This window comes from Osmia bicornis, chromosome 11 (genome assembly GCF_907164935.1).
Source record: "Osmia bicornis bicornis chromosome 11, iOsmBic2.1, whole genome shotgun sequence".
NCBI classification, from domain to species: Eukaryota; Metazoa; Arthropoda; class Insecta; order Hymenoptera; family Megachilidae; genus Osmia; species Osmia bicornis.
The window spans coordinates 2,236,937-2,258,632 of record NC_060226.1 but is presented as its reverse complement, the minus strand read 5'-3'; the positions used below and the strand labels follow the sequence as shown (position 1 = coordinate 2,258,632).

Below are 21,696 nucleotides of genomic sequence, written 5' to 3'. Positions count from 1 at the left end.
GGCCAATGTGAATTCCAGAATGTCGATACGTTTCGTGCTGGTGTCGTGTAATCGCCACTTTACCAGGGCATTTGCATATTCGAGAAACGAGATCGTTCGCGAACAATCCGAAATGGAAAAAGAGAGAGCCTATCCAGGATTATATTTTTTTTCCTTGAATTGTCGAGAGAAACTTTTTAATTCGAACCATTACATTTCTAATTATTTTATTTTATTTTTCCTTCAGTCTATTATTAAAATTTTCTGAATTCATCCTTCCCTGTTACATCGTAGATTTATTGCTCGAAAGATTTACAATGACAAATACATAATCTTTGTCGTAATATAAATGAAAGTAGGAATGTTTGAAAGTCTATGCATTCCTTAGCAGCAAGAACTTGCATCGCGGTGAGAAGAAATTGCATAGAATGCTTGTTATCGCGGTATCATGCAAAAACAAGTCTGTTTCAATAAGTATCATTATCAGAAAATCTTAAGATCTGGATTAACTATATAAATGTAAAATAAGCAAGATTTATATAATTACCTTAGGTGCTGATAATAACGTGTCTTGAAATTTCATTGAAATAAATTTCTGATCCAACGTTCTATGAATTCCTTGTAAAAATTACCAAGAAGACACACTTGTTCAAATTCAATGCCTGTTGGTCAATCGATTTACACTGTATCGAAAATTATTTATAATTATTGTAATGAAGTTTGGTAACATCCTTCGGTTTACACTGTAAACAATTTCCGAGTGGTCACTTTTCGCACGTTCCTAAGTCGCTGGCAGATAACCGTTCGGGCACCGTATTAACAATTCATTAGACAAACTAATTTCAATGGAAATGTTCGGTATGCGTCATCGATGAGTCTATTGTATAATGTTTAGTCCGACGATTGTCTGGCTAAGTAGACCGACTAGATTCTTTTCACGACAGTACTGAAAAGCAATTAACTCCTGGAAAGACAAAGCCTTCTAACCATTCATTTTTAACAAATAAGATCTTCACCGAACCGACATTAATTGCTCCTTTTAATTTACGGTGGCCGTTAAGTTATTAACGGTGATAGTGGTTATCTGACAAGTTCTACGTCAGCACTTATACCTAAACAAACGAACAGCTGTTTATTATTTCGATTAGCTGAACGAAGCGCACCTTGCCAGCGATCATTGTCGAAGAATCGTTCTTCGCTTTCAGATCACCCGACGATCTTCTTAATCAAAGTTTCCTTTCATTTTCTTATTCAAAGTACTCAGCGAGGGTGAATTCGGCAGCGGTAAAGGGAACAGCACCACTAATTCGGACAAGATCAAACTCTGCGGTGCTGATTTCTGCGTCGTCGGGAACGGAGGCCACGACACCTTGGAACGTCCTCCTGAATCCGAGATCTACGAAATTTCGGCGATCTATCTAACATGTGTGATCATCGCGGTGATAATCGTCGCTCTGTTCGTCGATCCTCTGTCCAGGTGAGTCTTCAAATAAATTAATAAAGATTCATTTAAGTTTAACACTCTATTCGACTGCAAGACGAGTTACAGAAGAAGAAATTCCTTGCGAAAGGATAACAGCCGTAAAAAAATTGCGATCAATTATAACGAGTTAAATGACTTTGACTTACGAGTCTCTTTCCATAAAGGTTGCTACGATTAAGCATTCGTTAGATAGAGAGATTAATGATGGAATATGTGTAGAAATTTCTTGCGGAAAGGATAACTTTGTAATTGATCGTTCAAGGCTCGGTTGGTTAAAGTATTCCTCTTTCCACTCTTTGATTTTTAAATGATAGATTTATTGTACGGTTTAATCGATTCAGAAATTCGCGGAATTATCGTCTAGCTAGCCGAGCAGCGATAAATCAATGTTTCTCACTTTCTTTTCTTTATAATTGGAATTTATTATACGCAGTCGATGCAGGCATTCCTCGTTGTTCCCGCCCTTCTCCATACAACTTTGTAATTCGATGTTACATGCATCTTTTTTTTTTTTTTTCTCTCTGATTTCCTCCTCGTCAAAATGACTGTAATCGGGAACACGGGTTGCGTAATTTAATTAACCATTCGAACGAATAGAAATTGCTGTCGCGGAGTATTCAACAGTCGCTTTCTAAATATTTACAATTTATCATCGAAAAAACTGCGGGGTATATTTTGAGCCGTACCAACATTTCGAACGGAATACGCGTTTAAGAGAGAAAAAGAAGAAGAAGGGAATTTGCTTCGTTTTAACATCAATATTTAATATCGATGAGTCAGCTGTCTTGAAGACGGTTTATTCTTTTATTTATTGTTAAGAAAACACTCGATGCTTCTGGAAGAAGCTACACACCTTGAAAGTTAGTTAAATAAATGGTGAGTCGACTGGAGATGGACAATTAGTGAAACGACCGGTGAAACTCTGTATTTTTCCGTTTCCGTTATTAGAAACCGTCGTCGTCTCGTGTTTTCAGCTAACCAAAACCATAGGATGTTCACGTGAGCTGAAAATAAACAGAAAAAACCTGTTCGGTTAGTTGGTTGGATTTGCTGAGAAAATATAGTTTATTAAATTTTAGATAATTTTATTAATCATCTATAATTTGCAAATAGCTAATTGAAATATTTCTAATTAAACGCCACCCTCATAGACATTAGCAGTGAATCGCATAAAAATGTTAGAAACGTTAGAAAAATAAATAAAAGTTGTCCCTGAATCGGCGTAAACGAGGCAGTTATTTAAAAAACAGATTTTTATCGGTTTGTTTGCAAATGTGACATCTTCATGTCTGTCAACGAGGTACACGCACGAAATCGTGAAATTTATATTTTTTCCTTAATTATCTTTTTACGTTTGTTTACACTTTGAGTCAGCTGGCACACGTGTGTACCGATGACACCAATGACTGACAACCTTAACATTTTTTTTTTATTTCCACTCGGCCAGACTATCGTTCACGTATTAGTAGTCTTTCATTTTTCGTCTCTCGAACGGCTCGATAAATCTACGGTTAAGTATTTTTCGAGGAAGGTTCCTTTTTCACGCAAACAGAAATGCCGTCCTACGTAATTTCATCTACGTCATTCGTTCGATCAATAACGACATTGAGCGGTGATTATTAATTTATGTAGAACCTTGAATCAAATTAACCGTCCCAGTTACGTTCGTTCATTGTACCTGGCTTACGAACGAAAAATCAAGTTTACGAGCTTCTTGAGGTCTCGCGAAATCACGCAAACGGACTCTTAATTTATCCGTTTCGTCTTTAGTTTGAAATAATTTTGAAATAATCACGTCACGGTGTTAGACGATAGTACCACGATGTAATATGTAACACCCGTTTCGTATACGAGAATAAAGGAAACAAAATTTATTTTATCTATCGTAACGCAGAAATGATGGAAACGTCGAGTCACGGAGAATCGTTTTCGTTCGTTGAACAAAGAAATAAAACGTTACGTTATCGCGCAATATTTTGCATATTCGTGGATGAAGTGTTACGTTTCCAAGGGAAAACGATTGATCGTCAAGAAAGTAGTGGAATCGGTGAAAAAGGAAGCGTCTCGAATTGTTGATTTCTAAACACGATGTAGGTTAACGAAGCCGGGCACGCAAGAAATCAATGTCAAAACCGTTTTCAGTTGCCACGGATTCGCGTGGGAAACGCGCGATTCCGCGAATAAAAGAAAAAAATAAAAAACATTACAAATCTGTCTAGATAAGGATACGAGAAAAAATGACGCGAAAGATATTCGTATTTCGACGAAATCGACGTTCGCATCTGAGACGGGTTCTGTAGCCGACACGCGGGAAGGAGTATAATAAAAAGAATAAAAGAAAAGAGTTTCGGTTTGATGGATGATTCTGACCGTGTACTTGCCTCGTGGAAGTTTAATCCACGGTCAAATAAATTATACGTATCCTTTGGATGGGCAGGTGTCGACGAAAAAAGCATCCTCTTCGAGGATCCTTTATTTGATCAGCACATTCTTTTTTCTCATTTTGCCTTTTTTACTTTTTCTGCTGCTAAATCGAATTTCGTGTCAGTCCCGAAACACCGTCGGCGTTTCGAAAGGCTCTTTCTCTTTCGTTCTGTCAAATATAAAAATAGTGCTTATGCATCGATTATTTTATCGATGTTATTCAAAATTGATCCGCCTTTTGAAGAAAAATCCTGACGGATTGTTTCTTCAAAATTCACCCGCATAACGGAAGAGTAAGAAAAACAAAAGACAGTATTGTTTTTTTCCAGAAGTATTACGAAACGAGTAGCTTAATAAGCGTGTATCGCGCGAGATCCGTGCAACATCCCCTCCCCTTCTACCATTCAGAATCGCTATAAACATTGCTCTGCTCATGATTACAAAATAGCGTACATCCGACGGTGGATGCATCGAAGCAAAGCGGTTATGCAACGAACGGCTGCAATTTGTACTTATTAAAACTCGATAAATTTCTGCCCGTTGCTGGCATTCAAGTCTCCGCACTTGGACGCGCGCCTCCGCCGCATCGCGCCGATTTTCAGTAGAGAAACACGCGATTTATCAAACTAATTTCGATCGAAATTCATCTCCTATAAAATCTTATAGAATTATAAATTCATTAACGATCGTTTCTCCTTGCGACTGCTTTGAAAACGAACGCTGATTCTGTTTGTTAACGAAGCGGACTTTGATTCGATCGTGAATCACTCTTCAATTTTCTTCGCTTCGAATGTAATTACATTGTACGAGATCGCGTTCTTCGCGATGTCGAAGAAAAAATGGAAAAACCGGTGCGATCGAAGTCATACAGAATATAATTCTTACCATAAGTACATATTTATCAGTTAACGCGTTCGCTTCGTACCTTGTACGGTTGAAACGACAGTAGTACTCGTCTCGCAAAATCTTCGTAAGAAGAAAAAGAAAGCACGCGGGAATTTTTTGGTTACGCAAAGAAAAATTTCACCGTAAAAGAAATAGAGGACGATTGGAAAGTATTTTCGAACGACTTGCAATCGGATTAAACTCGATATCGAACTTGGAATTCTTCGAAACGCGTTCATTAATAATAATCTGACTAATCAGCTCGCCAATGACAATGTTGGAATAACAGTAACCGAAACATAGATATTCATGAGCCTTACGTTCCTTTCGTCGTACATTCCTGCTTCGAAAGGAACGGGGCAACAGAGAAAACGATCCGATCGCTGGCACAAAAGATATCCGCGAGAATATTAAACAGCATCGTTGCATTTCATTCTCTTTGCTACCGAACAAGTTGTTCGAATTCCAATCACCTTGTCCAATGTATCCAATTATGTACGGGTACCGTTATTTATTTGACATTCGTTTTTTTAAATACCGTGGCGCCAATGATTCAGCTTAAACGAATATCTTCGGACACTGATCGGGTCGTATGATAAATTTAACCTGTCGCTGCGGGTTCCCGTAAATTCGAATCAGTTTTAAATTTTCGCTTTGAGATTTGCGAGGCGAAATAGAGACTTTAGGAAGGTCGGCGACGCAATCGAAACCCTTTATATCGAAAGGCGTAGAGAATTTTTCTGCGATCGGTCTTATCGTCATTTGCATTTGAATTTTTCTGTCTTTTATAACAGTACATATTCCCGTTCCAAGGAAATTTTACCTGTCGCTGCAGGTTCTCGTAAATTCGAATCAGTTTAAAATTTTTAAATTTGAGATTTCAGAGACGAAATAGAGACTTTAGGATCTTTGCAATCAGGGATCGAGAATCCGTCCGGAAGGTCGGCGACGCACGGTCTAATCACACTCGAAACCTTCTGTATCGAAAGGCGTAGAAAATTTTTCTGCGATCGGTCTTATCGTCATTTACATTCGAATGATTCGTTTAACAAGCAACGATAACATTATTTTCTGCCTTTTATAACAGTACATATTACCGTTCCAAGGACATTGGATCTCTTATCCGGACGTTGGCAACGTTTAATGATATACTGTTACTAAAAATATTAATAGCTCGCAACATGAGAATGGTGATTTTCTATTGTAACCGTTCCTTTGCATCACGTCCTATCTAGAGGATGCATACTAGCGCATCCATTTGCATACATCCACTGCTTCCATTGATAATTAATGCGTTTGGCCTTCCATTTCATTAGATCGAACTGATAGACGTCGTAAACATTGAATATACTGACGACATTTCTATCACCTAATCTCCACGCTGATTTACCGTCATCTAACGTGTCGATATAAAAAAATGAAGGAATAATGAGATCACGATTCCCACGGTTCGTGTTGTTCCAGCTACTCTCGATACGATTCTGTTTCTCTCTCTCCTTTTTTTTTTTTTTTTTTTTTTTTTCTTTTAAGTAACAGTATTCTTCGAGTAATTTCTCGAGTTAATTTTCTTATATAATCGTGGAGAACGAGCTGACTTACCAACTAGACATAGTACAGAGTTCCCGTTATGTACTAAGATAAGTGAGCTTACTATTACTATTATCTATGTATAAATAGAGATACCAGATGCTTTTGTAAAACTTTTCACGTGTTTTCTTATATTATGTTAATGCGGCACAACTTGCAGAAAAAATTGACACCGAATAAATCATATCCGATGATTCATCCATATTTTGAATTTACTGGAAAATAGAAATTGATCAGGCGCGCGTTATACACATTCCTTTTATTTTTCTTCTTTAATTAGGATGAAACAATGAAAAACTGATGATACCTGATTGACTATTATTATTTTAAGTGTCAGTAATGGTTTCACGGGAATAGTAATTATAATTAACTTATCGATAATTCATCAATTATTGCGATCTTTCTAAGAACCACAATTAACAGACGTACAATACATTTCTTTTTCTCTTTAATTATATCATTTATTATTTGAATTTCTTGAACACGCTCGTAGGTTCAATGGTTCGAGTAAAAAGATTTATTCGGTAAAGTTGATGCAGAAGTTTTGTATTTTACACCGTGACATGAATATTTACAATCGTATTTCACCGAGAAGGAATACAATCATATTTCATTAGAACACAAACTTCGCGATGTTTTACGAGTTACGTAAAGGCGGGACTGTTACACAGAGTGTAATACCGCGAATCCGCTCTTCATTCATAGAATCGTTCGGATATGTGACTCGTGTTGATGATTGTAGTCAGCTTTACGATCGTAACGCATAATATCTGAGCAGTTAGTCAAATTGTCCTTTTCCTCTGTCATGATACATCGTTGTTGCACAAAGTTTCGTGAAATATTCAATTTTCCTTTGAAAATTTACAAAGAATTTCGAGACAAAGAAGCTAATCGATCGAGCCTTTGTACGCTTCGCTAAGGACGTTGTAAACGAGAGAAAGGTGTAAGAACACTTGACGTACTTTCGATTTCCGGCGTACGTACTGCGCTTCGATGAACATCCGATTCATCGTTGATTCACCGGCAGAATATCAGACGAGTTTGATTATTTAATTGAAACAGTGCAACTTAGTACCACGTATCGTTTTCATTTCGCGGAACGAATAATTCGCAATCGAACGCTTTGATTTTCCGTAATTGCTAATCTATTCCGAACGGTTCTGAACGAGCGGTCGTGCAATTACCGAGGAATAAATTTATCTCTTCCAACCGTGTCATCGATACTTTTTTACACGGTTAACTATGTTATTACGCCGATTGCATATGGATATGTTTTTAATTTCACTTTCAAAATTCTCGTATGCTGTCCGATGCAATTATGATATCTTCCCCGGTAAACGTGCAATGGTTCACCAAGCTTTTTTATAGTGCACCATCGGCGATATTTGGTATCAATAACCATTGACGCGAAAAAATTGATTCATATTTTTTCTACTCGTTTGCTTACTCGTCAACTATATCGTTTGTAACGCACGTGTGAAACAGTATCCAGTTATGTTTCACGTGTGCCATTTGATAGTTCTATGATATGGAGCACTCTCCCTTGTATCGTCATTCTTCCAGGGATCCCAGGGGTTCTTTTATGGTCCGCCAAGACGGGCTCCGGAAGATTCGTCTCGTATTTAAATAAATTGAATAAAACTGTTCATATTTATTGATTTTTATGGTACAATTTATATCTTTCTGAAATGCAAAGTTAACTAATGAATGCAATCATTTTAAATGGTGCGGCCCTCCGCTAATCGCCGCTTCCACAAAATGGCCCCCGAGCCAAAACAATTGCCCACCTCGGACCTAGAGGAAAGGATTAGAGGTGTGCGAGTACTCGTAATTTACAAGAACTCGCTTCGATTGTTCGAGCCGAGTCGATCGCTTGAATTCGCCGAGTTACTCGAAATCGACGAACTGTTTGATATAAAAGCGAGTTACTCGAAAAAATCGAACTTCTCGAATATTCGAGCCCTTGTGAAATTTCGATTTACGAGGGCTCGAATATTCGAGTAGTTCGATTTTTTCGAGTAGTTCGTCGATTTCGAGTAGCTCGGCAAATTCAAGCGATCGACTCGGCTCGACCGACCGATCATTGTTCGACTCGAAATTCGAGTACTCGAAAAAATCGAACTACTCGAATATTCGAGCCCTCGTAAATCGAAGTTTCACAAGGGCTCGAATATTCGAGTAGTTCGATTTTTTCGAGTAGTTCGTCGATTTCGAGTAGCCCGGCAAATTCAAGCGATCGACTCGGCTCGACCGACCGATCATTGTTCGACTCGAATTTCGAGTACTCGAATAAATCGAAAGGATATAGCCATTTTTACATCGAATATTTCGTTTATTCTACTTGCACGATTCAAGTAACGCTACTCTGTGATTCGAGAGAGTAGCATTGTTATTACGTAAGAGCTGGATCCAAGTATATCGTATCGTGTCGTATCGTATCGCAAGTTCTCGACTTTATCGTTGTAGCCGTTTTTGCGTCGACCTGCGTGTTTATAACGGTTAAGAAGGCAGGTCTGTTGCATGCTGAAAGAGCATGCAGAAAGACGACGATAGACGGTGAGAAAATTCTTCAGGAAACTCGCTCTGATAGATCGCCGCGCACCTCTATCACTTCGCTTCTTGTTCTCCTTCCTTTCCAGATAAAACAATTCTCGTCGACCTTGCCGCATTGTTGCAAACGCTATCGAGGATGACGTTATAATGGAGTTTAATGATGCTGGAGTTTCTCTCTCTTTCATTTCATTTTTATTTTCCACGCGTTATTACTCGCGGATAGCCAGGCTATTTATGAAAGTAAAAGCGTTGCCGGGATGAAGAAAAAGCTAAGTACCGTGCGTCGCCGACTCCGTGGACGGGTATCATTGATATCCATGTGTAGTAAATTATAATTCCAGAGATTTCTAAAGTTCCTAATAAATTGAATGAAAAGAAAATGAAAGAATCTTAGAACACAAACGGCGATTGTAACTTGTGTATTAATATTAATGAATTCAAATGGCTGAACTTTCATTGTTTCTGTTTCAAGTTGAACTCGTTACTTAGACATTCATTTTTCTCCTTACTTCCTGTACGACTAGAAATATTAAACATAGTTCGAACAATGGAATGCCGAGTATCGACTTGGACCGTATTTTATCTGCATTCGCAACGTGCAATTACGATATCGCGTCTCTTTCATGAATCGAATGAAACATCGTGAAACTGCGATTGAAACGCGATAACGATGCAAAATAGACAAACGAATATAACAGCCTTTTTTGCTATCGATAACCTTGTATTCGTAGGTAAAACCTAAAGAAGTTAGAAGTGGGAAGTTGTTATTTATCAGTCACTTACGTACGTTCCCATTTAGTTAGACTTTTTTTTTAACGAAACTTTTAATTACTTCTATTTACATTCTAATTATACCCTGTAATCAATTCCTTTATCAAAGACAATGAACTAAATTCGTCGAAGAACACAGGAAAGATTTACGTACAGGGTTTTTACGCTGTTATCGATCAATCTAATTAGTCATCTTCTATAATTAGGTATTCAGATATTTACCCGGAGAATTATGAACTGTTTGACGGGCGCGCGTTTTATAAAATCAAATAATTTTGCAGTGAGAAATGCAAGTGTTGGCAAATGAATCGTGCTCGTCCTTGGATCAGACAGAAAGCAATAGCTTCTGCTTTTAATGCATACATTAACGGTCCACGAATGATACCTTATTTCAGCTGGTAGTATATTTACGATTATTCAGAGGCTGTCCATTATATTTTATTTGTTCTTGTAACGAAGTAGGAGATCGTTCAGTACCGTACTATGAGTCAGACATTCTTGAATTATGTATCTGGATTAGCTTGTTTAATGTTTACGATCTGACACATTCTAGTTCGAATGTTCACGTGCAAGATTTGCTCGTACGTTGACACTGATCACCGTTCAGATCGAACAATATTTGATGTCCGATTCGGCTTACAATCTATTGTCAACAAGACTTTTCTTTAGGAGATTATCGATAAATAAAATGTGGAAATATTTAGCTTGATTTTCGAGTGTCTGTAAACGTAAACGTTGATTCACCAAGTGATTTCATGCCTTTGTGTTTCTCAACTTCTAATGTTCTAATACTCAAGTTTCCATAATTTCTAATTACTCAAAAAAATTAGAAATCTACCATCCTCGGTATCGTACCTATTCTTCACCGATTCAATTGTACCATCATTAATCATTTCCAGCGAACTTCGAGAAGCTTAGCGAACGGTGCTTAGCCTTAGAAAGTGAAACAATGAGCATCTAGAATTCCATACAAGTCTCTGGTTCAATGCTATCATTAAAAGATTTATTTGACGACGGAAGAGCGAATGGCGGGAGCACTTCGAGGATTTAAAAACCTTGCCTCTCGTTCGTTCCACGCCAGTCGATCCTTCAAGCCCTCCGGGTAGATCGTATTCAAGTGCTCGTTGGCTAAATTTAGCTCGGGATAATTTACCGGATTCTGTTCAACTCGGCTCCGTTCTTTTACGAGGAGTCTGTTCACCAGACACGAGCGAGCAAAAGGATTTCCGCGATCTTTCACAAAATTATTCACCTTCGCTGGCTGGATAACCGGTGGCAAGGTTTCCCTGGGAAAGAAGAAAAATTGTCCCCGCTCGAGATATCATCCCGCCAGTTTAGCCGGCTCGAAATTTTCTTTCGATGAATAAAATGCTGGGGAAAAAAGAGGAAATAAAGTAAAGAATGGTTGAACCGGTTTTTCGCCGAGGGTATAACGAACGCGTCCAACCTTCATCGTGAAACGCGTACGTATATATATATATACGAAACCATCGTAAGGAATTTTCAAGGAAAGATTATTTCTCTCGTTAAGAAACCTGGACATCTTCCACGTGTTTCTTCGCCTTTCCTTTGATACGCTTATCAACGAAGAAACGTGACGATACGCGAACGAGGAAGCGTGTAATTTTAATTATGCGGTCTACACTCATTTTAATAAAATCGTTGCGCAATACCGCGAGCAAAATATGGTCGAATCGAACTCATCGAACAAACAGGAAATACTTGGATCGTTGGCTCCGCGTATTACAACACTTTGCTGGTGAAAAATATTTTCCAAGCAACTTGCTAATCAATCTGTAGCCGTTCTACTTCACCGAGCCGCTGTCAACGTTTCACAATAACGCATACTTTGAATCGCGAGCGTATCAAGGCTCCAAGGTTTAACACTAGGTTTACGGACATTTCTTATCCTATCTCTTGGTGAAAGAAGAGAAAGATTCGGGGAAGTTGAAAAATTCTTTTCGACATTTTTATATTTATTTGTCTATCTAACTCTTAATACGTTAAGAAGTTTCCTGCATCCTGTAAAATTTATTCATTCATTAGCGACGCGATCATAAAGCAAAAATTTGCAAAACGAATCGCAAAAAAAAAAAAAAAAAAAAAAAAAAACACCCCTGCTCCTTCGAAGTCCAAGAGCAGACTGACCGGCCTACGCGCGATGCAACTGCCTTTATCAGATGCATCTGGCCCATTTACCTGGGGCTGAAGTAACGCGCCCTGTGATTGGCGGAGCGCGACCTATTAGAAAAGTGCAGCTATCTGATTGGTCCGAAGTGTTTAATCGGTAGGACTGTTGTCGAAATAACGTATCGTAATATAACAGGTAGGAGTTTCTAACAAATTCCAAGTTTAAATACGGTAATCCCTCAGTTTTGCAAGAGGCAAAGTAAATTTTGAACGGAAAAATAATAATCTATATCAAGGTAGATACATCATATATTTTTCCTTACTTAATGTCAGAAGCTTTAGAGCTTATTTAGCATAGGAAACAAGTAGGACGAGTTTATTAGAGTAAGTACCGTCGTTGAGTCGATAACACCGGAGAATTTTTCACTTACCCGTTTCTCTGTTTCTTTTTAAATACCAGAATCATTAAGATTAATTAAATAAATTTTGTTTATTTTTATTCAATTCAAGATTATAGTTTCATTTTCTGGATTTGAAAGTGTTGAAACGATGTTACGTGACTTGGTATTGCAGAAGTGTTGCGGTAATTATTCTGCATTTAATCCTGCAATTATGGCAAAACCTGGCAATTTAAAATAATTCCAAGCTTCTGCTACCGGTTTGATGCAAAGCTGCTAAACTGAATTATTTGAAATTAACCAATTTCTTGTCTATGTTCTAGGTATGGTGAGAAGCAACGAAAGGTTGATAGTCAAGAACTGAGTGGTATACAGTTGCTTTCTGCAACAGCTTATCAGCTGAAGAAACCGTATCAGCAGCTTCTCATACCGATCACAGTATGGATAGGAATGGAACAGGCGTTCATCGGAGCAGACTTTACACAAGTGAGTTATACAAATTACATAATTGTTCAGTTTCCCTTAGGACAGGAAAATCTAAGTGTACAATTGTTTGGTAAATTTTCATTTAAAAAAATAAGGAGGATGTACGTTCGTTTCGTGTAAAAGAATTTCGAGCAAGGCAATGATTTAACTGGTGGAAGCAATAATTTACAAGTTGCCAGACAGAACAATCGAGCAACGAGCAGCAATGAGATTCGAATAACTCGCCCACGTTCGCCGGAAAATGAATGAGCATGTTGTCAGTGGAAACTTGATTCGATAAAGCATCGATTACCAACAAACGATTATCCATTCGCGAATGAATCTTCGGATTAGGTCGAATTAATGAAACATTTGAAAGTATAATAACTGAGTAATTAAAAACGCTAATTGACATTACACTTGTAAGTAAAATTCACGTTGAATCGATTGTGAAATCGTACTGTTAAATATTCTGAAAGCTTATCACCAGGAACGGGAGGATCTCGCGTGGGAAGAAGAGCGCAATAATCAATCTGTATATCCTGAAATCGTTAATGATCATCATCATCAGATAAAGTAGAAAAAAGAACTGGCTAGGATCAGCCGGATACAAACCGGATACAGAACGGCAGCTTCCTGATGCGTAACGGCCATGCGAGGTCGTGCAATTGTTCTCCGGAAATACATGCAGCTGATCACAGATATGCTGAAATATCGAGGCACGCATCCTTTGCCTTTTAAAGCGTTGAATTACTAAAGACCATCCATATACCCATTATAAGTTCCGCCCTGTGGTTAACAGACGCCTTTGTTCAAACTTACATTTCATCGCCTTCTACAAAATAGATCTTGCGAATCAAACTAACATTTTTATTTATTTCATATTGTGTACATTTGGAATCACTTATCATTTGCCTTTTGTTTTGTGGAACACCTGAGGAGAAGCTGAGGATGACTGTTACCCCTAAAATTTTATTTCCAATAATTCCCCTGATCAAATTATAAATTGTATAACGTAAAATCGATTGCGTATGTCGAAAAAGAAGAAGAAGAATGATACAGTTTGGAAGGTGAGCTTGTTGTAAACCAGTTCCATGACGAAACGAGCGAACCGATTGGCCAGGGAATAAAGTAATTGGCCAAATAAATGCTGTTGAAAGACATCAGGATCCTCGGGGACGGCTAGCTTCCATTGAATCAGCTGGTCCGGCATGTTATAAATAGCCCAGAATCTTATTCTTGCAGCAATTCCCTGATACCACTTCCATACCTGGATTCTCGTGAACCAGTATTTCTTCTTTTTTTCCTCTTCTTCTTCTTCAGCTTCTTCTTCTTTCTATGGTTGCATGTGCATCGCATGCTTACACTTACATAGCTGGATAAATGAAAGCGCGCCAGCCATGTTGAACGCATCCTTGCGGTCTCTTCTCTGCGTTAGTGAAATTTCTTCTCAAAAGAATGTTCATTTTTTTTCAGAGTTCACTTAATTACTTCATTCGATCGTTGCTGACTCGGTACGATTCATTTCTGAAGACCTGCAACTAAAGATAGATAACCATATCTAAGGAACAGATCCCTTTCTATTATACTTATTAACCGTTTATTTTATCTGTTTCAGGCATACATCTCGTGTGCATTAGGCGTGCACAAAGTAGGCTACGTAATGATCTGTTTCGGTGTCGTGAACGCCGCCTGTTCCCTGCTCTTTGGCTCTCTGATGAAATTCGTCGGCAGACAGCCGCTTATGGTGCTAGGTGCAATCGTCCACGTTAGTCTTGTCGTCGTGCTACTCCACTGGAAGCCGAACCCTGAAAACCCTTACGTTTTCTACACGGTTTCCGGATTGTGGGGAGTCGGTGATGCCGTATGGCAAACACAAGTTAACGGTAAGTACAGGATACAATATTTTTCGTTGCAACACCGCTAATATCGCCAGTCAAAAATTCCATAAAACGTCGCTCCTGAATGATGAACAATGGAACCTGTGGTATCGCATCCTCGCCATCAATGCTAACTCCACTCCAAAAGAAACCATGTAACATCCTCAATTTTCAATCAGCTCCAGTCATCTCTATTTAAGGATCTAATTCATCCATTATCGTTCGCAGGTCTCTACGGTACGCTGTTCAGGCGTAACAAGGAAGCCGCGTTTTCGAACTACAGATTATGGGAGAGTGCAGGTTTCGTGATAGCGTACGCTTACAGCACCCACCTGTGCGCCCGTATGAAGCTGTACGTGATGTTAACGGTGTTACTTATCGGCACGATCGGCTACATCATAGTCGAGCTGTTGCACAGGCGTAAACAGAAAAGGCTGAAGGCTATCGCGGAGGATCCGAAGGCGGCCCAAGCGGAGGCTAACCAAGTGGAAGAGACGGACGATGAAAAGGACGATATCGACGACGATATCATTATCACTCATCTTTGAACAACCGCTCAGTGTTTGGGCTTGATCGACTCTTTACCATTTGCTTAATTTTTTTTTTTTTTTCATTCATCCTTATCGCTTCGCTATAATAACGAGCACGGGAAGCTTTCCATGGCGACGTATCGGCTCTCCGAATGCGTTCAAGAACAATGGAGATATCCGTATGGCAAGCAAATTACGTGTTCGTCTATTATCGTTCAATTTTTCGAAGCATAAGGACGATCTTGACCGAGAATTTTGTCGAACATCAATCGTTCGACGGGTCACGTATCCGAGTAATACTTGAAAAGTTTAAGTACATTTTTAATTTTCAATTTTCCACGTTGGATATACAACGTTCTTTCTCCTCCTTTCTTCTCTGTTTCATTTTCATCAAGGGAACGTACTGTTTCTGTTTTTGAAACGTTGACAAAGATAACTGTTCTTTTCTTTTTTCTTTTGTGGAAAAGGACCCGTGACAGATTTATAGGTCATGGAAACACCGTGTTAGTGTGTTAGCTTCATCTGATTTCATAGCCTCCATTATTAATCGAATTACTTGCCTTCAGGGTGCTAGAAGCGCGTCCCGACTCCGCGCACTCCTCCTTCCGCGTTTTCATTCGAAGCTTTGGGAGATGGAATAGCGCGAAAAGAGTAAGAAATTAAGAAAAGAATTCAACATCGGTAACATCTTCATTTTACCACTAGGTGGAAGCGCTTCGTAGCAACTTGCCATTAAGTTTCTTCGTTTTCTTTTTCTTTTTAATCGGCATTATCTGTCCCAGTTGTTGTGATAAAGATCGGAACTTCCAAAAGGACGATTCGATCGTGAATCCGCTTATTTTGTACATATATATACACACGGATTAGCAATTGTATATGAAGAGAAATGGATGTTCCATGAATGGACGTGATAAAGCTTCTTTTTTTTTTGTATCCTGACCATGGATGCAGTCAGAGATCGATAAACGAGCTTGTCAAACGAATCAAATTTCGAGCATTAAGAGAGAACCGATCAGACATTGATAGATTTCATAGTAAATCGACAGACTCGAGGCGAGTATTCTTTTTTAAAATTTCTCTTTTCTTTCCGGAGGAAGCTGAAACAGGCTGGGTCTGTTGTGATCGTGCATCGTTTTATCCGACTAATACAATGAAGCAAACGCAATGGAATTGTTCTTAACATTATTGTCACGCTCTAAATTGGAATTACGAATCGTCGCGATTCCTGTTGTAAGCGTGCACGTGTATCATTGAAAAGATCTTCATCATTAGAAAGAGTATATCGAAGGTTAATGACTTTTAGTGGTAGACGTTTAAGGATCATCATTGTAGTCGATAATTTAACGTTTAAGTACACGACAGAAATGAACATGTTCTTTTTTTTTTTTATAGTATCACACTGTGTCTGTTACATTGAAAGGTAAAAATAATAGGAGAGTAGACAATGTTTGACTTATTAGTGGAGAGATCATTCGAGAAATCGGTTGTTGTGCTGTTGAATTTGGATAGAAAGAAGTCGATGAATCCCGCGGTGGAAAACGTATGGGTATTCGTTCTATCCCGATCACATTGAATCAGTATTTGTTACACAAATCGAATTACTATTATTATGCGTTAGTTTTTATTATGTATGATGAACATACTGACCTACTGTATTGTAATAGCCTCTCTTTCTCTCAACAGTATGTAATTCCGTCCACCAATCGATAAGATTGCTCAAGAATCTTTTAACATAAGATTAGAGTACCAATAAAACGTATGTCGCACTTACATTTCATTTTTTTTTTATATATAGATATACATATATATGTTACCATCTCGATGGAACAATAGACGGTTCTCAATTTTTTCTTTTTATTTTATTCAAAATAAGAGATAAAAATTTGAACATAATTTCAGGAAATCTGTGTCTTCCATCGAATGGCACGATTTCTTCTGTTTTTCTCTTTCTATTTCTTTTTTTTGTCAATAGTTCAGTAGAATTAGATAGACGGACCAGAGAGATATATATTTTTTTTTAATGCCTTAACGACATATATTTGTATAAAAAAAAAAATAAATAAACAGAGGATGGAATATTTAAGAAAACTATGTTAAGAATACTCGTTCACAAATGTATAGAAAATATTCACGCGTATCGTGTTAATTCTTCTTCCTTTTTCGTTGATAAAAAACCGAATGTAATGTTTCATTAGAGAATCTGTGTAACGGAGGATCCATCTTCGTTGTTATTTGTTATTTGTAATATCTTCTAATGCGAATACGAATAAATCGAGTAACGATAAATATGTGGCTAGTGTTATAAATAAATAGTGGGGGTGAAACGTAAGTAAAACACGTTACTCAGTGTTTCGTGAAATGATTGTTTATTTACAGATATGTATCTCTTAAGTAGGTCGATTAGATCGCTTGAGCAAATTAACACGTAATTAATTAATCAACGATACGGTCGTTGCGATTCGTTCAATTAACATTTCTAATTACACAAAAATTCATTTTCGTCAATAAAAGTTTCTAGACGTTCAACTCACTTAGAACAAACTCTAATAATTAACAACTAACATTTTCTACCGTTTAATTAAAATTTACTTTATCATCGAGTTTGTAAAAATTCGCGTTTTATGATACGTATATATATGTGTGCACGTTTGCAAAATATAAATACACTGTATTCGTTTTATAATTTCTGCAAGCTGGTGCATATTTGCACGTAGCAAAATTAATTATATGTTTCGCGGTTGTACAAACTTTTTAACAACCCTCGTCGTTGCAAATGTCTAATTGACATCGTATGTTCATTGAAACTTGTAAAAAGGAGACATAGTTTTCCATTGCTTTAAGTTGTACTTATGGTTTGTTGCTTAATTATTATAAATTTTACAATAAGAATCGTTTTCAGTAACGACAATGATCTGCTTCTAATTTTGCAAGAGAATTTCAATATGATCCAAACGAAACCTCATTTAAAATATTCTGTTTCTTCTATTCGGTGCTAGGATTCAAGTTTATATACATATTTTGTTCGATAGTGCTAATGGAAGTTTAAAAATCATAAAATTTATTATTCATTCAACATAAGATCGTATTTGAAATAGTTGTCATTCATTTTGCGCATGCGCACATGCATGTCAACTCTGATTGGTTCAAGCATGCTTCGTACGCGCATGCGCGTCGTGGCGCTGCGCAGCATATCCAGTGGTCTTATATTTAGTATACACTCCGACCGTCGATAGGGGTATTCGCTTTCCGTGTTCGTGTTTCTTTTTCCGCTGTGTATATGATCGCCAAGTGCCACGAAATTCGAACTGAGAGGAAAGGTCTTCCCCGAGTTGCATTAAAAAGGTATGTCTCTCATTGAACGAATAATAAACTCAGCTGTAAGTACTTTTAGTTACTTTTAGAAGTTTTCAAATTTGAAATCAAAGCGTACCTTTGAAACAATAGCTACGCTTGCAACAAGATGGCGCTCATGGTACTCTTTCCATAGCGCATGTCAATTTTCAATTACAAAGCACAAAAATACGAATCGTATAATATTTCCAACTTATTAATTGATTACTTTACTATTACTCGATGTTCTCCCTTGCTACGGTATAAATTAAATGTCTATAGCATTTAAATTACGAATGTAAATTTTTCATCGTTATCGTCCATCCCCTAGCGGTAATATCACAAACACGAATTCTCTTGCGTATTGTCAACACATTAAAATAATGCCTGTTAGTTACGTCGAATGAAACTAACCTAACCAGTAATCATCTTTTACCGATAATTTATCTTGGTGCAGACTAATGGCATTCGTATGTGTCGTATCTCAGTAAAAATTGACTATGTATTATTTAACTAGCATCGATATGTATTAGCTTATTGCACTTGTTCTCACAACCAGCCGAAATCCATCCCGGTTAATTGGTAGAAACGTTGATTAAATGGACGATAAAAATCTCTCAATCGTTGTATGGCTACAGGATCTATGTAAGGATGACTACGACCCTTGTTCTTACCTTGAAATTATACATATAAGCGTTATATATTTGAATAGAATATTTAGTAAGAATATAACTCACCAAGGCAATGGGGTGTAGGATGTTCTTCAGACTTGAGCAGACAAGGGAACCCTTTGGTAGCGTTGAAATAAAAATGTTTCTCGCATATAACTCGCTTTAGGCCTAAGAAATCTTGTACCCTCGTTACCTCGGCGACAGGATCTATGATCAATCTTTCACCGGATACAAATAAAAATTGCGATAACGGAAAATATTGAAGCCACCTTTCCAAGTGTCTCGCGTACACTCCGATCTTCAATGGTACCCACGAAGTGTCCACGATCTTCGATCCGTTCAGAAATGCTAGATCTTCGAATTTTGGCATGTTTGCTCGTTTACTCTTCACTTGAGTATAATCGGATATCGCTCTGGTAACCGGATCCCTTACTACGAGAATCAATTTCATTGCCGGATTCATGCGTTGAACTCTTCTCGGTACCTCGCTAGTCACGAAATACGACGGTGTTTTTTCCATCGTAATTTGAGTGGCCAATGTAGGAGGCATCCGGTGTCTGAAACGTACACATAGAGGAACTTTGATATATTTTTGGAAAAATTACATTTTTCTCCGACGGATACCTGTACCAATGGAATCCCTTGATGTAATGATGATCGAAAAAGTGTACTTCCGATCCGGCGGCTCGTATAGCCGGATGTAACCTTAGAAACTCTAACAGGGCTCTGGTTCCGCCTTTCTTCACGCCGATTATCAACGCAGTCGGTAATTGTTTGCTAGGTATTAAACCTTGTTGCCTCAACACCTGATACTTTCGCAATGTACCTGAGCTTCCTTTAACGCTGTTGTTGCCTGTCCAAAGTGACACCACTTGAAGTTTCGATAATTTCGTGCGTCTCGATTCGACGTCGTTTATCAAAAATGATTCCTTCACGATTAGACGGTCCAGATTCGGATCGACCATGTGCGCAGAGTAAACGGAATTTCTGGGTTTTTGTAGGGTCGCTTTGCCGGACAGATTGACCAGGAGCAAGGAATTGTCGATTAGAAAGATCCAGATTAGAATTACCAGAAAACAGGCCGGTAGCAGGATTTTTTTCGACCATAGCCCTTTTCTAAGTTCCATGCTGAACTTAAGAATCGTCGTACTTCACTGGCATCCTGGATTCCATTATATCATATCATGCTTTCACTTTTCCATTTCCATACTGATGTATTAGGATAGATATCGTTTCATATCTACAAAGAGTTACAATCACTCGAATGCGAATCGGATTTACGATATTTAGGCAGAAAGAGTTAGGTCTAACCTTCCTTTGAATTATCAGGACCCCCAAGTATTTCAATGTAACATCCTTTAACCCCGGAATTAGAGAGCAGAATCTTTACCGACCCAAAGTATAATTTAGTAATAGTATCATTTAATTAGAAGGTAAATTCATTCAGATATGTGCTCGAAAATAATGCGCCTACGTTAGACTCATTACGCTTAACGATCGACCATGTTTGCACGGTTGAAGGGTTGCATTCATTCAGGCTGATGTACCGGAAACTGTTCTCCATAACACAACATAAGAGAATATTTACAAACGTGGAGAATTCTTCCAATAATTAATATTTCTCTAGCATCATTACTAGTGATAAACAACAGTAAGGGTATAAATGAAACAGAAACTTAACTATTTTAAAATTCTATTATAAATTGAAAAAAGAAAACGAATATACAAAAGTGCATACAAATTCTCTAATGGAACATTATCAACATGCATTGGGCACATAAATTTAAAAAAATAAATGAAAAATATTTACATCAGTTGCATCAACTTACCTCCATGTCGCACAATATTTAAACGCAGGTTATTTTTAATACGGCATACATGATCGGTATCCGATCGTATCACGATATTCGATTTCTTTCCGTCGTGTAAACGCGAGGATATGTGATTTCGATTAAAGGAAGTGCACATTTAACGCATTATCAGGCGGCGCGTTCGTAACAATCGATAACACGGAGGAAAGTAGAAGGGAGAGACGGTGTAGAACACGAAGCGTATCGATGAGATTTCATAACTACCGGACCGTCGTACAACGAGATATTAAATCGAACTTCATCTTGTCAAGGTGTCGGTCGATTCGTTGGAGTTTTCAAAAGCGATGCAACGTTTATTAATCGCATCGCGCCCCTGGAAACGGTTTCCCTCCCGTCTTGCTTGCCAACATAGTAGTGCCGAGTGCGGCACCGAATCACGACCCTAGCGCCACCCTCGTTAATAATTGGAAAACTGACCAGAAAGCAGCATAGATCTTATGATATCGAGTGACCAAACCGAGCTGAAAATCGGAATAACGTGCTCGAGGGAGGATCGAGAGTCAATCGAACGAAAACTTTTGTTCACGCATGATTTATGAAACGCGGCAATAATATAGGGTATTGAATTGGTTTTTCCTTTTTTTTTTTTTTTTTTTTTTTTTAAAATGATATAGTTTGAACTATACAGCGAAATTTCTAAACTTGTTGCCTTTATGATTTTTATAATTTCAATACTTGCAATATTTGAACAAAGAACGGATTGAAAATTATTAAGTAGCTTATATTTTTTTATGAAAAG

General features: G+C 37.9%; 2 protein-coding genes across 3 annotated transcripts in view; one reads left to right on the top strand and one right to left on the bottom strand.

The window, feature by feature from the left end:
- The window catches only part of LOC114880728 (UNC93-like protein), a 28,693-nt gene extending 11,320 nt beyond the window's left edge, over positions 1 to 17,373 (top strand). For both annotated transcript variants that reach the window (XM_029197037.2, XM_029197036.2), the window contains 4 exons: positions 1,237 to 1,456; positions 12,534 to 12,696; positions 14,294 to 14,561; positions 14,784 to 17,373. In XM_029197037.2, coding sequence (XP_029052870.2) covers positions 1,237 to 1,456; positions 12,534 to 12,696; positions 14,294 to 14,561; positions 14,784 to 15,103 — 971 coding nt within the window. In that variant the 3' untranslated portion in view covers positions 15,104 to 17,373. The remainder of the gene's footprint in view (positions 1 to 1,236; positions 1,457 to 12,533; positions 12,697 to 14,293; positions 14,562 to 14,783) is intronic.
- Positions 17,374 to 17,428: 55 nt separating this feature from the next.
- On the bottom strand, positions 17,429 to 21,319 carry LOC114880730 (heparan sulfate glucosamine 3-O-sulfotransferase 6). The gene is made up of 5 exons (XM_029197041.2): positions 20,916 to 21,319; positions 20,398 to 20,639; positions 19,711 to 20,326; positions 19,153 to 19,643; positions 17,429 to 19,089 (listed from the first exon to the last, which is right to left on the bottom strand). Exons 3-5 carry the CDS (start codon positions 20,211 to 20,213, stop codon positions 18,965 to 18,967), a joined length of 1,119 nt encoding a protein of 372 aa, XP_029052874.1. The 5' UTR covers positions 20,214 to 20,326; positions 20,398 to 20,639; positions 20,916 to 21,319; the 3' UTR covers positions 17,429 to 18,964.
- Between the last annotated feature and the right edge of the window lie 377 nt (positions 21,320 to 21,696).